This window comes from Pezoporus wallicus, unplaced genomic scaffold (assembly GCF_028554395.1).
Source record: "Pezoporus wallicus isolate ANWC-B61680 ecotype Strahan unplaced genomic scaffold, APGP_CSIRO_Pwel_v1 contig_11546, whole genome shotgun sequence".
Taxonomy (NCBI): domain Eukaryota; kingdom Metazoa; phylum Chordata; class Aves; order Psittaciformes; family Psittacidae; genus Pezoporus; species Pezoporus wallicus.
In genome coordinates this window covers 398,533-413,183 of record NW_026639324.1, presented here as the reverse complement: position 1 = coordinate 413,183, position 14,651 = coordinate 398,533, and the positions used below count along the sequence as shown (strand labels likewise).

Below are 14,651 nucleotides of genomic sequence, written 5' to 3'. Positions count from 1 at the left end.
GGCCCGAGGGGGTGGCAGGATGTCTGCTCTTTGTGCCCCCACACGGCCAGGCAGGGACCACGGTTCACTTGTGTTTCCTTTGCTGCGTCCCTAAGGGCTGGCCTCTGCTCCCTGGCCACGCTGCTCCCCCTTGCCCAGAGCTGCTTCACGTCCTGCCAGCCTTCTCCTTCTGAAGGCATCTGTCTTCTCGGCAGGGCTGAGCTGGGAATGGGGTCTCCTGGTCCCAAGGCACTGACCTGGCTTCTGGATGATCTCCCTCAGCATAGGGAAGGAGAGGAAAAGGATGAAGGAGAGGAGAGTGGTCGCTTCTCCTCCCTCCCCAGGATGTGGCAGTTTTAACTTGGACACAGGGGCTTGGAGCAACCTGCTCTAGTGGAATGGGTCCCTGGCCATAGCAGGGGGTGGGAACTGGATGAGCTTTAGGTTCCCTTCCAACCCAAACCATTCCGTGATTCCACAACTCTCCTTTCAATTTCACTTCTCTCCTTTATTTTCCATTTTCAACCTCTGTAGCAATGCTCCCCTGTGGCCGTTCCTGCTTCTCCTCCCACTGAGCAGCATCCTTTGGTTGGGGCATCCTGGTGTAGGCGCTGCAGGGTAAGGATTTGAGGGGAAGAGGTTTGAGGCCCACAGGCTGTGGCCCTCTCCTGCTATCACAGCCTAAGCCAGGAGCAGCAGTACTCTGGGTGTTGCACTGCTCATGGAGCCCTTTCCCCTGCAGGACCCAGATCCTGGCTTTCTGTTTTCTTCGCTCTCTGGAAGTCAGTGAGTTCCTTCCTGCAGCTCTTGAGCTTCAGGACTCGCGTGTGGGCATCTCCGCCTTGCTTTGAAAAGCTGAGAAGTTTTAAACAGCTCCTTGGAAACCTCTCTGGCTGTAAACAGGTCGGGCACCTCTGTTCTCAGCCAGACCTGATCTCATGGTCTTCTAATGTGGAAATACAAGGGAGTGAGGTTTTGCAGCTGGACTCCTGTCTGCCACATGCGTTTCCCCATCCTCGCATCCTGCCTGCTTGCTTTGAGCCTCTCTGGTACAGGAGTTGCCTTTTCAACAGCTTCCAGCATCTGAAACTTCCATTTGTAAATCCTCACGTTCAAACACAAACCTCAGCCGAAAGCTCCTGGTTTTCTCTTTTAGGCCTCTTAATTTTCCCTCCTCTCCCTTGTGTTGATGTGTGTAATTGCACCAAGCTTGGACCTGTTCGGAGACCCTGTTTGCATGAAGAAAGCTGTACAGAGCACTCCTGGTTGTGTCACTGTGCTAACCAAAGCTCTACTCGTTGTGCAGATTATCCTGTGGATTGGCCTGGGAATACTGGTTATTAGTACCTACACCACCTTGTCTGCCACGGAGGACCCCCCTGTGAAGACAGAGGCCATGGGCTTGGAGCACCTCGATGGAGAGGAGAATGGAATAGACCAGGATTTGGTCAAAATCCCAGGTATGTGTCTGCTTGAGTTGTGCTTCCTAGCCCTGCTCCCAGCTCCACCTCTTCAATTTAGATATATGTATTATATATATATATATATGTATCTCCACATATATAAAAGCTTGTGATGGGAGCAGGGTCAATTCCAGCAGCTCCATGCATCTTCACAGCATCCTGGGGACTTTTCCCAAGCACGGCTGCAGTTCTGCCTTCTGAGAAAGCCTGGAACCTTCTGGGAGAGCTCCCATGGTACCTGTGGGAGCTGTTCTTTAGGGAAGGGAAAGGTGGGTGCAGGGGCTGGGGTCCCCAGCATGGGCGAGCATCGATCTCCCTGCTGGGGGTAATAATTCAGATTTTAGGCAGAAGCTCTTCCCTGTGAGGGTGCTGAGGCGCTGGCACAGGGTGCCCAGAGAAGCTGTGGCTGCCCCATCCCTGGCAGTGCTCAAGGCCAGGTTGGACACAGGGGCTTGGAGCAAGCTGCTCTATGGAAGGGGTCCCTGCCTGTGGCAGGGGTTGGAGCTGGAGGAGCTTTAAGGTCTCTTCCAACCCAAGCCATTCCCTGGTTCTGTTCTGAGCGGCCACCAGGGCTGCTTTCCCCCTTCCTGCCAGCGCGTTCTGCCTCATTCCAATCACAGCCACTCACTTTGCTCAGGGGTATGTAAATTTATGGGAAGTGCCTGTTGTTTTTGGTGCTGAGGATATAAAATTTGGACAGGGTTTGAGCTCTGACAAAGGCTGTGATTGCGCCTCAGCTCTCTTTACTGGTCCAGGTTATTTATTGTTTGTTTGCTGGGAGCATTGATGGAATTACGGCTGATCCCTCCCTTGCCCAGCTGCAGGCTCCCAGCGAGGCCACTGCTGGCAGGTGTCTCCTGACCCCTCTCTCCCCTCGCACAGGGCTCTCTCCTGCTCCTTTAGTTCATTGTTCTTCGGGTCTGCTCCTGCTTTGCTTTTGCTGGTTTTGTTCTTTGGGGGCCTTGAAATATCCTCGCAGTGATTGCGAACGGAAGGGAGAAAGGGGCCGTCTCTCCTGGAGATTATCCTCCCTCCTGCTCGCTGGCTGTGCTCCTGCCGAGCAGCTTTGAGTGTCTCCGAGACACCGGTGCTGCCGCCGATAACATTCACTCCTGGGCTGCTCCATCCCTGGCGGTGCAGGGGCTTTTATGCCTTGGTGCTCACGGTTTACACAAGGCGTGCACGTCTTCTGAGGCACTGGGATGCCCGTGAACTCTGGAGCAAAAGATGCTCTCAATCCTTTAATCGAGCACACTCAGCAGGGCCGGGAGGAGGGATGCAATTGAATTCTTCCATCTTGGTTAATTTTGGAGCGGTAATGGCCAAAGAACAGCTGCTTGTTTCAGGAGGGGTCGCTAATGGCACGTGTTCGTGTGGCTGGGAGGATAAAAGGAGGCCCACAAAGGATGGTGACCGCTGGAGGTTGCTAAATCTCTTCTCCCTGTGAGCCAGGTTGGCAGAGCAGGATGCCAATGTCTACTCATCGCGTGGTACAGCACCCCCGCCGTACCCACCGTGTGTGCCTGGAGCTCCTCAGCATTACCCTTATTGCCTGGGACTTGCTGCTGGATGAAGGGAGGAAGGTGGTTTTAGTGCTCTTGGGCTGTAAACTTCCCAGGGAGGAACTGTGCAGCTCCTTACACACCAAGTGCTGCCTTTTGAGTCTGATGTAGTGCCTTTTGTAGCTGGGGGCTGCTGGCTCTGCACTGGGTGCCTTGTCCCTGAGAAGAGGGAAGCAGGATGGTGCAGGGGGTGATAGAGTCAGGCAGAGAATGGGGGACAAGGACCTCCTAAAATGAGTCCATAGTAGGCCATGGGGATGCTGTGAGGGCTGGAGCAGCTCTGCTCTGGAGCCAGGCTGAGAGAGCTGGGCTGGGTCAGCCTGGAGAAGAGAACGCTCCTGACGGGGAGACCTGAGAGCAGCTCCAGTGCCTAAAGGGGCTACAAGAAACCTAGAGAGGGGCTTTGGACAAGGGATGTAGGGCCAGGCCAAGGGGAATGGCTTGAGTCTGCCAGAGGGGAGACTGAGATGAGCTCTTAGGCAGAAGCTCTTCCCTGTGAGGGTGCTGAGGCGCTGGCACAGGGTGCCCAGAGAAGCTGTGGCTGCCCCATCCCTGGCAGTGCTCAAGGCCAGGTTGGACACAGGGGCTTGGAGCAAGCTGCTCTATGGAAGGGGTCCCTGCCCGTGGCAGGGGTTGGAGCTGGAGGAGCTTTAAGATCCCTTCCAGCCCAAACCAGGCTGGGATTCTACGGCTTCGCAGGGCAGTAGACGTGGGGCTGCCCCGTGCCTTGGACCGGTGCCTCCCTGTGCCTCTGCAGGATGTCGGCCTGACTAGCAATGAGAGGCGTTAAATGGTGCCCTTCTTCCCGCTCCACTGCTCCCCCCTCATCCTCACTGGCTTGTTTTGCCGAGGCAGGAGCCTGCAGCCTGGAAAACACGGCAGCAGCTGCATCCTGCCATTGAGGGCGTGCAGGATGCGCCTGCCCCGCATCACCTGGGTGCCCTCATGCCGGCACATCTGGGTCGCATCCCTCACATGGGGCTCCACCAGCAGCACATGGAGTCTCCCGTGGTGCCTCCATGCCCCTTCCCGGGCGGCCGGAGCCTCTGTGCCCATTCCCCCCCGGGCCAAGGCAGAGCCGGGGGCTGCGCGGGGCCTTTTCCCAGCGCTGCCTTCCCCGTCTGACTTCGGCCTGTCAGCATGTGAGAGGAGTTTTATTGGCCTCTTTGATGTTGCGGAGACCAGAACTGTACAGACTTTCATTAAAACCCTACCCTGTGGGCCCTGGGATTATGAATATTAGAACATTGCCCTTTTATGTGAACACGTATTGACCAGCAAACTCGGAGCAGTGTTTTTACTAACGACACCCAAGTGCCCATAACAGCCCCTGCTTGTATTGCTTGAGGTTTACTGTCAGCAGCTCTTCGGGAAAGGTATAAAACCCCTTTCAGAGGGGCTCTGCCGCTCCGTGCCGCGTGTGCGCCTGTGTTAAAAGGTTGCTAAGCTGCCTGTGAAAGCTCATGAAGGCAATTATCCATTTAAAAAAAAGAAGGGAAGAAGCTAATGAGGCAATTCCTCTGTTTGAAAGCACCCCCCGGGGCCCGGGGGCTGCATTCAGATTTTGTAATATTTTTCAGCTCCTTACTCCATCGTTGCCGCTGCATTTTCTTGCTCTGGTGTTGTGCAACGTTGGGTAACAAAGACCCGATTCACTCGCCTTATGCAAGAGTGCCTTTGCCCTGTGCTCCAAGGAGCCCATGGGCTGGGGACCCTGCTCCAGCCCTTCCGAGGGATGTGGGGCTCTGTGTTCCATGGGCTGGCTCCTGGTGCTGAGGGCTCCTCCATCCCTGCCCTGTGTCTGCTGCGGGTTTGCCCCCCAAAAAGAGCCCTGCCTGGCTGCAGGCTGCGTCCCGCCGGCGCCGTGAGCCAGAGCAGCCCCCGGCGTGTGTGAGCCGTGGGCTCTGCACCGCTCCTGGAGCTGCAGGAGCAGCTTGACTCCGCTGCAGCTCTCCCTGGTGCTTTGTGCGAGCAAGCTTTTAATAGTGCCTGTGACACAGAAAGGAACTCTCAGCCTCTTGTAATTTGGGTTCGTTTTTACTGCAGGTGCGTCAGGAGACAACTGTGAACTAATTTCAGTGATGCCATTCGATAACCTTGTGAAATCTGTAACCGGTTCAGGGGGAACGGGGGGGGCTCCTGGCAGCGCAGCTGGGCCGGGGGGGGCTGCTTGGGGCTCCCCAGGGATGGCTCGTCCCTGCCCCACTCGGCATGGTCAGGGGCAGCCTTTGCCCTCTTCCCTCTTGCCCTGCTTGTTCTGCTTCGTTTTCCTTAGCTCATGGACCTCGCTCGGTTTCACTGTGCTGAGCGGGACCAGCACCAGCAGGTCCTGAGCCCTGCGTCTCTCATCAGCCTCAGATGATGCTTGGCCATCACTCAGCATCATGGAGCTTCCCATGTATCCCTGAGGCTCCCCAGGTCCCTTTGCCAGGCCCCCCTCAGCTCAGGCCTTGCACAGCGGGTCCATCTCACCACCTCTGCGTGCAGACACCGCTTTTGGCCACGGCCATTGCCGCGATGGATGACAGCGGTAGGAAAGCTGTGTGCGAGGAGGGGTTGAACGCCTGCCTGGGACCACTGCTCCTACCAGAACCAGGAGCAGGGGAGGAAGGGAAGCTTTTAGGCTGCTGATCACAATTTTATTGCAGCCCGGAGAGGCTGCTGGCGAACCACAGCACATGGGCAAGCACAAAGCCCCAGCTCCCCTCGGCCGCGCAGCACCGCGAGCACCAGGGCAGAGCGAAGCCTCCTGGTGCTGCCCAGCGCCCAGGGCCTGCGGTTGGGAGCCAGAAAGCTTTAACAGCCTCTCAGGCCTCTGCCTGTAAAGTCCAACGCCGCTCATAAAACATTAAGAGGCGCAGCATTACTGGAACGCTCTCCAAAGGGACCTGGAGGGCGATGAGACAGTTTAGAGCGATTATTACACATCCTGAGCAAAACCGTTCCCTGCAAACCACATCGAGCCCCTTATAGATTTCCATGCAGCGTGAGAGGTCGTTAATTCACGCCCTGATGATGAACTTAATTTTGTTTCCTGCTGAGCAAATGATGGCTTCGAGGCAACTTTGTCTTATTATGGCGTGGAGATTTGTGCTCTTGTCTGTGTTTGTTTTGGTCTTCCCCTTCGCATTGTTCGCAGGAATGGGGAACATGCAGCTGCCTCTTGATTTACAACTGGTGCTTCTCCCAGCAGCAGGGCCTCCCCCGGCCCCTCAGGGTGTCTTGGGCCCATGGATGGGGTTCACCTGCTGCAGGGTCTCCTGGTCAAACCCTGCCATGTGCACGAGGGTAATTCTGGCTTTAACTCCTCCATTTCCCACTTGTCTAGGAAGCTTCCCTTTAATTTCCCCTCTTGAACGCTACAGTCATGGGATGGTTTGGGTTGGACCTTAAAGCTCGTCCAGTTTGCAGCAGGGACACCTTCACTTGCTCAGGTTGCTCAGTCTCCCTTTGGGTCATTGCTCCCTTCTGCATCAGGAATGAACGTCTCTGCCTGTGCCGCGGTTCTCCGGATCCCTGGCTTCCAGCAGCGCCGGGATGGGCTCCAGGCGCAGCCATCTCCCGGCTTCATGAACCAATTAACACAGAACTTTCCTCCAATAGAGTAAATAATGTTTCCTTGCAGAGAGGCCAGGATTTAGCTGGGAACATCCGCAGCCGGGCCCAGCGCTCCCCTCCCCGGCCTCAGCCTCCTGCTTCCCAGGGCCCCCGTCCAGGGCTGGGCACGGGTTCCTGCAGGCTGCTTTTTCCTGAAAGGAGGAGCGTCCTGCCCTGCCTTGCTGAACCCTGGGAAGTCCCTCAATGGAGAGAAGGGACCCTTGGGTACCAGACTCAGAGTTCTCAGAACATCCAAGCCCTTTTCTCCTCCCACTGACATTCCCAAACCCAAATCCCTTCAGCAGGGTGTGGAGCTCCAGGTTTCTGGAGAGGCGCTGGGTCCTTCTGGCACGGATCCCTCCGACCAGGATCTTGTAGTGGGGTTGTTCTGGGTCCCCCCCCCGTGCTGGGGTAAGGCCCACGCAGCTCAAGTTGTGGCAATCTCCTCTTTCCCATGAGTTCATCTCGTCATAAATCGCACCAGCCCTGCGGAGGGGGAGGAGGAGATTGAAAGATGTTTATGGAATTAATTCCCCAAAGGAAATCGCCTGGGGGAGGGCGGATGGGGGGGAAGAGTTGGGAATTTTTTGGTTACAGAAGGAGAGGTTTTTGTTGTTGTTGTTGTTGTTTTTCGGAGTTTGTTGGACGGAAAAAAAGTCTGCAGAACAGCTTCAGTGCTGGGAAACAACCAGGTCTCCTCCTCTAAGGAAGAGTTCACTCCCTGTGTGCGCTGCGTGGGTTGTCCTCTGCCAGCCTTGGGTTGGAAAGGGCCCTTCCCAGCCCATGGGACATGCCAGGGATTCCACGTGGTTCCTCCAGCGCTAAACTCAGTACCTGGTTTGACTGGGATGTGTCTTTCAGAAACATCCCATCTCCGAGGGAGATGGGGAGGGTCCCCTGCATCCCTCAGGAGTTTCCCCTAACGCCTCTTTAAGCCCATTCCTCAACACGGGGTCCTGCAGCTCTCCTCCCACCCGCTGTCCTCTGAGCGGCGTTCAGAGGGCTGGGAAACACTGATGGGCAAAAAGAAAAAAAAGGAGATCAAAGTAGAAATAAGAGCGGGTTTGAGCCGCTTTGCAGCTCGATGGGGACCGCGGCTCGGTGCCGGCGGTGCTCGGGGGTCCGGCCAGCCGGGAGGATGCTACCATCTGGCGGCAGCGGCAGCCGCCTGCATCCCGGCCCCCGGCTTCCACCCCAGCAGCTCCATAAAGCCCAGCGCAGGGAGGACAAACAAACCCCGAACAAAAGCCCCGGCCCTTCCCTGGCAACGCTGGAGGGACACGGGCAGCTCGGCTTGTGCCGGTGGAGGGGCTGCAGCAGACAAAGGGACTGCTCGATGCAGCCGTGTGTAACCACGTGCAATGAACTGTCCTGCAGAGCAGAACCCGGCCGTGGAGGAGGCAGAGGATGACCGTGATAAACCCAAGCTGCTGGATGAGAAGGAGGAGATGGAGCAGCCACAAATCAAGGTGCCCATGCAGGTACCCAAGAGAGAGGAGGAGGAGAGAGGAAAGCTGGAGGAGAAAGTGCAGCTTGACCGTCCCGATCAAGGTAAGGGGGAGCCTGGGGAAGGGGTGCCAGCTTTGGTGTGGGTTGTACAGCTATTTCAGATAAAGATCCTGATCTCTCCTCATCGCCTGGTGGACTAAAGGTGATTTAGTATTTGATGCTCTTGAGTCTCATTAGGAATGCAGCCTCTTGAGGAGGAAGGGTGGATAAAGGATGCTGGCTGTACTGTGAACCTGCTGCCTCTCACTGTCTCCCATGGGTCCCAAGCCCCCTAACCCTGCCTGTCTCCCGCTCTAGGGATTGCCCTGCCTGTGGGGGAAGCCCATCGCCACGAGCCGCCCATCCCACACGATGAAGTGGTTGTGGACATGGGGCGGGAGCGGGAGGAATCCGACGAGAACAAGCCTGTGCCCGGAGGAGGCAGCGACCGTGGGGCTCAGCCGGCGCTGGAGGAGGCAGTGGGGCTGAGTCCCCGGAAAGGAGCACTCGGCCTGAGCCAAGGGAGGGAAGCGATTGCTGGGAACCAGCTGCGGGGAGGGACTCGGGAGCCCGCTCAGAATCCAAGGAACGTCCTGGAGGTGATGGCGCAGGGTGGCAGGCTGCCATACAAAGAGCTGGAGCCAGACAAACAAGTGCTGGAAGCCAAGGCGCAAGCTGCCGCGCCGGACGGTGAGAAGAAAGCTGAGGCTGCAGGTGACAGGGAGAAAGCAAAGCTCCAGCTCCCCAGGAAAGCAGAGGAGGCTGCGAAGCCCATGGAGAAGGAAACAGACCCCAGTAAGCGCTCTCCACAAACTCCTCTTGGTCTGTAACCCCCCTCCGGAGACCGGGCAGCGTGGTTATTGCTGCCTCCATCCCGGTGCTCCCTTCTGATTTCAATAGAATAGCATGTGAGCTGCGCAGCCCCGCCAGCGTCTGCCGGGGGAGAGGAGGGATCTGGCAGCTTTGACAGCTCCTGTGTTATCTGTCACAGTTGTTTGCTAGCCCAGGCAGTGTCAGGTGCCAGGCTGCTCCCGCGCCCTCCCCTCTCGCTGGGGACACCCAGCTGGGAGATCTTGACAGGTAACACATTGCTGAGTGCCCGGCTAAAAGCTATTCAGAACCGTGCTTGCATTTGAATTGGCTGAGGTGGCTGGTGCTGGCGCCCTGCCACCGCTCCGCTGCGTTGTTAGAGAGGTTTTATTACTTCCCGTGCAGTTGTGGGGTTGAATGTAAACCCTGCGGGCTCGGGCAGGGAGGGACACCGGGATGCGGAGTCGCTTGAGGGAACATCTGCTGCTGGAGTGTCCTTACTGACAGCAGAGGTCTGTTGGTCTGCAGGTGAGAAGCAGGAGCTGCCCCTTCCGGACAGAGCAGATCAGCTGGAGCCAAAGGAGGTCCGAAACACGGAGGAGAAGCAACAGGAGAACGTGGAGAGCAAGCTGGAGGGTGAGTGTGAGCCTGGGGCGTGCAGGGAGGGAAGGCGCTGGAGCCAGGGCTGGGAGAGCAGGATTCAGGGCTCCTCTCCGCAGCACGGTGCCAGCCGGCGCTGCTCTTGGCTCTGCCAGCGCATAGCTTCGGGCTGCAGTCACCTCCTGCGTGGCATCCGGCGGGATGTGTCCCGTGGGGCAGCCCCTGAGTCACGCTGGCTCCAGGGCCCGGCTGCTCCCGGCTTCAGCGGCATGAGTGAGACTGGAATGAAGCTGTTTGGCTGGTGTGAAGTGGAGGGAGCTGGCAGCACAGTGGGGAGTGGGCTGAGCATCACCCCACAGGCGCAGGCTGTAGCACGTGGGCCAGGCTCTGCTCCTGGGGGGCATGTCCTGATCTTCTCCTTTTATGGTGGTTACCTCTTGGGTTTCCACTACTTCCCTTTCTGTTCTGTATTGCAGTGGGACATTAAAAACTGAGTGTAAGAAGCTAGTGGCGATAGGGACTCCAAGGACTCATCATGTTTTGAGGGGGCTGAAGGCACCTGAGTTCCTGTGGGGTTTTCCATCTCGGTCTGTGTGGGGCTTGCTGGGGATGCTCTCCCATGAAGGACATGCCCTGAGCCTCTTTTCCTCTGCTCCATGCTAAGCTTTGTACCCAGAGGCTGGGAATGGTGGGAAGGTGTCACAGGAGCAAGGCAGAGGGCACATTGCTCCGTGGGTGCTCTGCAGACAGCTACCCCAGTGGGGCCACTGTTGCTGTGGCTGCCCTGGGCCGCAGGAGCTCAGGTACTTAAGAGTTTATAATGGGTTCAGATGGGTTGGATGAGGAGTGCCCATTCCCATCCAGGCAGGGCGCTGGCTGAGGCCCGTTTTCCCAGGATCAAAGGAGGAGGCAGGAGAGAGCATCACCTCTTGTCTGTGGGGAAGAGGTGTGCTGCCCGAGCGCAGGAGGTACACGTGTCTGCAGAGCTCTTGGCAGCAACGCTTTGACTCAGGGATTAAACCTTTTCCTGCTGGGTGTTCAACCCAACCATTCCCATGCTGAGCCGGGCCTGGCAGGCTCCGGGAGCAGGATAGCAGGAATGCCTTCTGTTTGCCTTGTTTACCCTGAGCAAAGTGCAGACAATAAACACATCTCCAGAAGTCAATTGCTCTCTTGAAGTGACCAAATTCCCCTCGAAACCCAACAGAGCGGAGAGGGGATTCCAGGGGCCCTGGTGTGGGCTGGAAATACTTCTTTGTAATCACTTTGGGGGTGATCAGTGGGATAGGGAGAGGCAACAGGTGCTGGAGAAGTACGGGCCTGCACAGCATTGCTTTTTGATTTAAATGGCATTTTAGAGGCTGTTAATTTGATAGGATTCCCAACCTAGAAACGCCTTGGGTTCAGGAGGAAAGCTGGGCTGGGAGGCAAGCGACAGCTCCGGATCCCATCCCATCCCATCCCATCCCATCCCATCCCATCGCCTGGGTGTGTGTCCAGGCGGAGCGCAGGCAGCAGCGCTTCCCTGCGGACCGGGGACTCACAGCCTGTGGGTGATGTGCTCCTTAAATCACCGTGAGTCACTTGTGCTCAGCCCCGAGTGCTCTTGTCTGCCCCGTGTGGCTCCGCTGGGATGGCGATCCGGCACTTCCTCCCCTTGTGTGGCACAGGCAGCGTGGTTTGACTGTGGCATGGGCTCGGTGGGGCTGCCTTCGTGTGGATTCAACCGGCCTGAGCACGGGCACCGCATCCTTCCCTCCTTCCTGGGCCCATCCTGCCCTTGCCCTCTGCTGACACTGAGAGGTGACTGCAGAGGGGTTTGGGTCGTGATGTTTGCTTTATGTCTTTCTCCCCTCCTTTTCTAGATGCTGGGCAGGCAAAGCTGCTTGACCACGCTGTGCTCCTGCAGGTGATCAAAGAACAGCAGGTACAGCACAAGCAGCTGCTTGACCACCAGGCAAAGCTGCTGGCTGTGATTGAGGAGCAGCACAAGGAGATCCACCAGCAAAGGCAGGAGGAGGGAGGAGAGGAGAAGCCAAAGCAAGGTGAGGACATTGTCAAAGAACACAACCCCTCCATGGGTGGATCCCTGCTCAAAGCAGCTGTAACATCATAGAATCCCAGCCTGGTTTGTGTTGAAGGGAGCTTAAAGCTCCTCCAGCTCCAACTGCTGCCATGGGCAGGGACCTCTTCCACTGGAGCAGCTTGCTCCAAGCCCCTGTGTCCAACCTGGCCTTGAGCACTGCCAGGGATGGGGCAGCCACAGCTTCTCTGGGCACCCTGTGCCAGCGCCTCAGCACCCTCACAGGGAAGAGCTTCTGCCTAAGAGCTCATCTCAGTCTGCCCTCTGGCAGGTTAAAGCCATTCCCCTTGGCCTGTCCCTACAGGCCCTTGTCCAAAGCCCCTCTCCAGCTTTCTTGTAGGCAAGCTGACCAAGAGAAATCCCAATCCCTTTGGCACATGGCAGAGTCATGCAAAAGCCACTCCTGTGCCTGTGGTGGGGTTCCCAACCCCTCTGCACACTTCCCCCCCGCTCCCCTCCTCCTCCCACATGGCCATTGATGGTGTGACCTCTTCTCCTGCCCCGTTGTGGCAGGAGACGGGAATCTCACACTGGGGAGATAAAGCTCTGACGTGTCCTTTCATTCCGCAGCGGAGGCACAGCAGGAGCCCGCTGTGCCCCTCTCCAGGAGCAGGGAGGACGAGGGCCTCGGGGTCAAGCAGGAACCTGCTGCAAAGGTGCTGAGCAAGAAGCTGCCGGAGCAGCCAGCGCTGGGCCCGGCCAGGGAGCCTGACTCCACTGAGCAGCGCAGGGGGACTGCAGGGAAGCAGGAGGAGGCTGGGAGGAGCCGTGACATTCCAGAGGTCCCTCCCAAGGAGCGGAAGGTGCTGCCTCAGGAGGACAGAGGTGCTAAAAATCCCATGGAGAACAGGGATGCCCTGCACAAGGACGTCCAACACGTTCCAGCAGCCAGAAGCCACCCAGAAAAGAAGCCGTTGGTGGAGGGTCTGGGAGGAGAACACGAAGCCAAAGCTGCAAGAGACATCCACAGCAAGAATAATTCCCTGAAAGCCGTGGAAGTAGCGACAGCTCCCATCCAAAGAGAACAGCTCGGGGCTGCCAGAGTTCAGGGAGCAGCAGGAAAGAGTCTGGAAGGAGACTCAGGAAGAGACCTTAGAGCCAAAGCACTGAGTCAGGTGGAGCCCAAGGACCTGGCAGTTGTGCTGGACTCCTCCAGCAAGAGGAATGTGGCAGAGAGCGAGCAGCACCTACGGGAACATCCGAGAGCTGCACGCACTGAGGGAGCTGAGGGCGGTGGCAGGCGGCAGCAGGACCCAGCTGGCAAAGGGGACACGAAGGAAGAAGCTCCTCGGGATAACGTGGTGGATGTGGCCCAGGACCCGCAGGATGGGCTGCGGAGCAAGCAGAGGCACGGGGATGGAGGAGGCTCAAACGATGGGGAGAAGAAACCAGCCCTTGAGAACGCTCCCGCCCCAAAGGCAGAGCAAGGAGCTGCCCAGGGGGAGCAGAGGCTGGACCACGACATCAAACCCAACCGGGACCTGAAGCTGCAGGCGGACCTGGACCTGCGGCGGCGGAGGCGGGAGCTGCTGCCTCCCGAGGAGGAGGAGGACGGGGAGGCTGCGCGGGGCGCCGGGGTCTTGATCGGCCTGAACCCGCTGCCCGATGTGAAGGTGAACGACCTGCGGAGCGCGCTGGAGACGCGGCTGCACGTGGAGGGGGCTCCGCAGGTCCTGCACAGCCGCCAGATCAGGCAGGTGCCGGGGCCGGACACTGCGTGAGGGGGGGGCTCAAGGGGACCGGATGGGGTTTGGTCTCTTTGCTGGATGCAGCCCATGGGGTCTCCTCGGAGCTGGGAGCACGGGGGCTTCTTGGTGGCACCTCCCTGTGTGTTCCTGCGGGCAGCTGAGGAGGTGGCAGCCGTGAAAGCAAAGCTGCTCTCTGCTGCCTTTCAGAGGCTGCTGTCCGCCTCGGTTCCCTGCCAGCCCTCAAGGACCTTCTCAGCATCTCCTCCATATCGAATTGCCTTCTCCGTCCAGCTCCCAACTCCCCTTTCATTACCGAGGTGGCATCCATGAGGTTCCCCTGCCTGCTTGGGCTCTGTCACCGAGGCTGTGGGGCAGAGTGCAGGGGCTGCCGGAGGAGGGGAACCAGGGGATTGCTCCTCCTGGGGACAGAGAAGCACCAAGCCCCAAGGTGAGGACCAGCTCAGCCAATTGCCTTGGTGTTTCTCCTCAAACGGGAGCTGTTAATCCTGCATGTGTAGGACATAGTTGTGGTTTAGGAACCCGGTTTAGTAGGAACGCTGCCTTAAATGGGCACAACCACTGCTGTTGTGCTGCCTGTTCTCCCAGGGACTCGGTTGGGGGCCACACACTAGCAATAACCCGGAGCTTTGCTCTCCCCCGTCCCCAGATGCTCAACTCTGCTCTCAAGCTTGACTTCTCCTGTCCAAAGTGCATTAGGAAGCTCAGCCCGGGGGCTGCACATTCCTGCTCCCCCTTCCTTTTTCTGCAAGAAATGACTCATTTGAGAACAAATGGTTTGGAAGGGCAGCCACGGGGCTCAGCTCAAGCCTACCTACCTCTTCTCTCTGCAGCACAGTGTGTTTTGTGCATTCTTCCAGCCCCTCCCCTGTGTTTACCATCCATGGATGTCAGTGCTCTGCCCCTGGAAATGTGTTTGAGGAGCCAGGAAGGGAAGAGCTGCTCTGGGAGCCCCGGTTGGGTTCAGGCTCACAGCACTTCATCCCTTTGGTGGGGGGGGGTTTGTTTGGTTTGTTTTCACATCCTGACTTGTGAATGTAAGAGATCAAATCCCAAAGCTCTCCCCGGAACGGCTGAAACTTCCCAGCCTGGAGCCTACAGACCTCATCACTGTGCTGGTTTTTATAGCTGCATCTCAAAGTGTCCTGGGTCCGGTCGCCTCGATGCGTTTGCGTCCCATGGGAGCGCACGGAGCCGGGATGGGTGGTTATGGACGCACGGCACTCGGGAATGCCGCTGCCACGTGCCTGTTGCTGGAAGGATCTTGTCTTAATTTCCCATTAAAACAACACGGAGCCACAGGGCAACAGCCACAGAATGGGGGGGGGGGGCCCTCCCCAGCTGCTTCCCAGTGACTCTCGTG

The 14,651-nt window shown here is 57.8% G+C and overlaps 2 protein-coding genes across 2 annotated transcripts in view; one reads left to right on the top strand and one right to left on the bottom strand.

Annotated features, from left to right (window-relative positions):
• SLC38A10 (solute carrier family 38 member 10) overlaps window positions 1–13,304 on the top strand; it is a 32,540-nt gene extending 19,236 nt beyond the window's left edge. The window contains exons 11-16 of the mRNA XM_057414262.1: window positions 1,286–1,439; window positions 7,979–8,152; window positions 8,408–8,884; window positions 9,428–9,535; window positions 11,365–11,544; window positions 12,153–13,304. Of these exons, the coding sequence (XP_057270245.1) occupies window positions 1,286–1,439; window positions 7,979–8,152; window positions 8,408–8,884; window positions 9,428–9,535; window positions 11,365–11,544; window positions 12,153–13,303 (2,244 nt within the window). The 3' untranslated portion in view covers window position 13,304. The remainder of the gene's footprint in view (window positions 1–1,285; window positions 1,440–7,978; window positions 8,153–8,407; window positions 8,885–9,427; window positions 9,536–11,364; window positions 11,545–12,152) is intronic.
• Window positions 1–14,651, bottom strand: part of BAIAP2 (BAR/IMD domain containing adaptor protein 2) — a 140,662-nt gene that overhangs the window by 38,753 nt on the left and 87,258 nt on the right. The gene's annotated exons all lie outside the window — the stretch shown is intronic.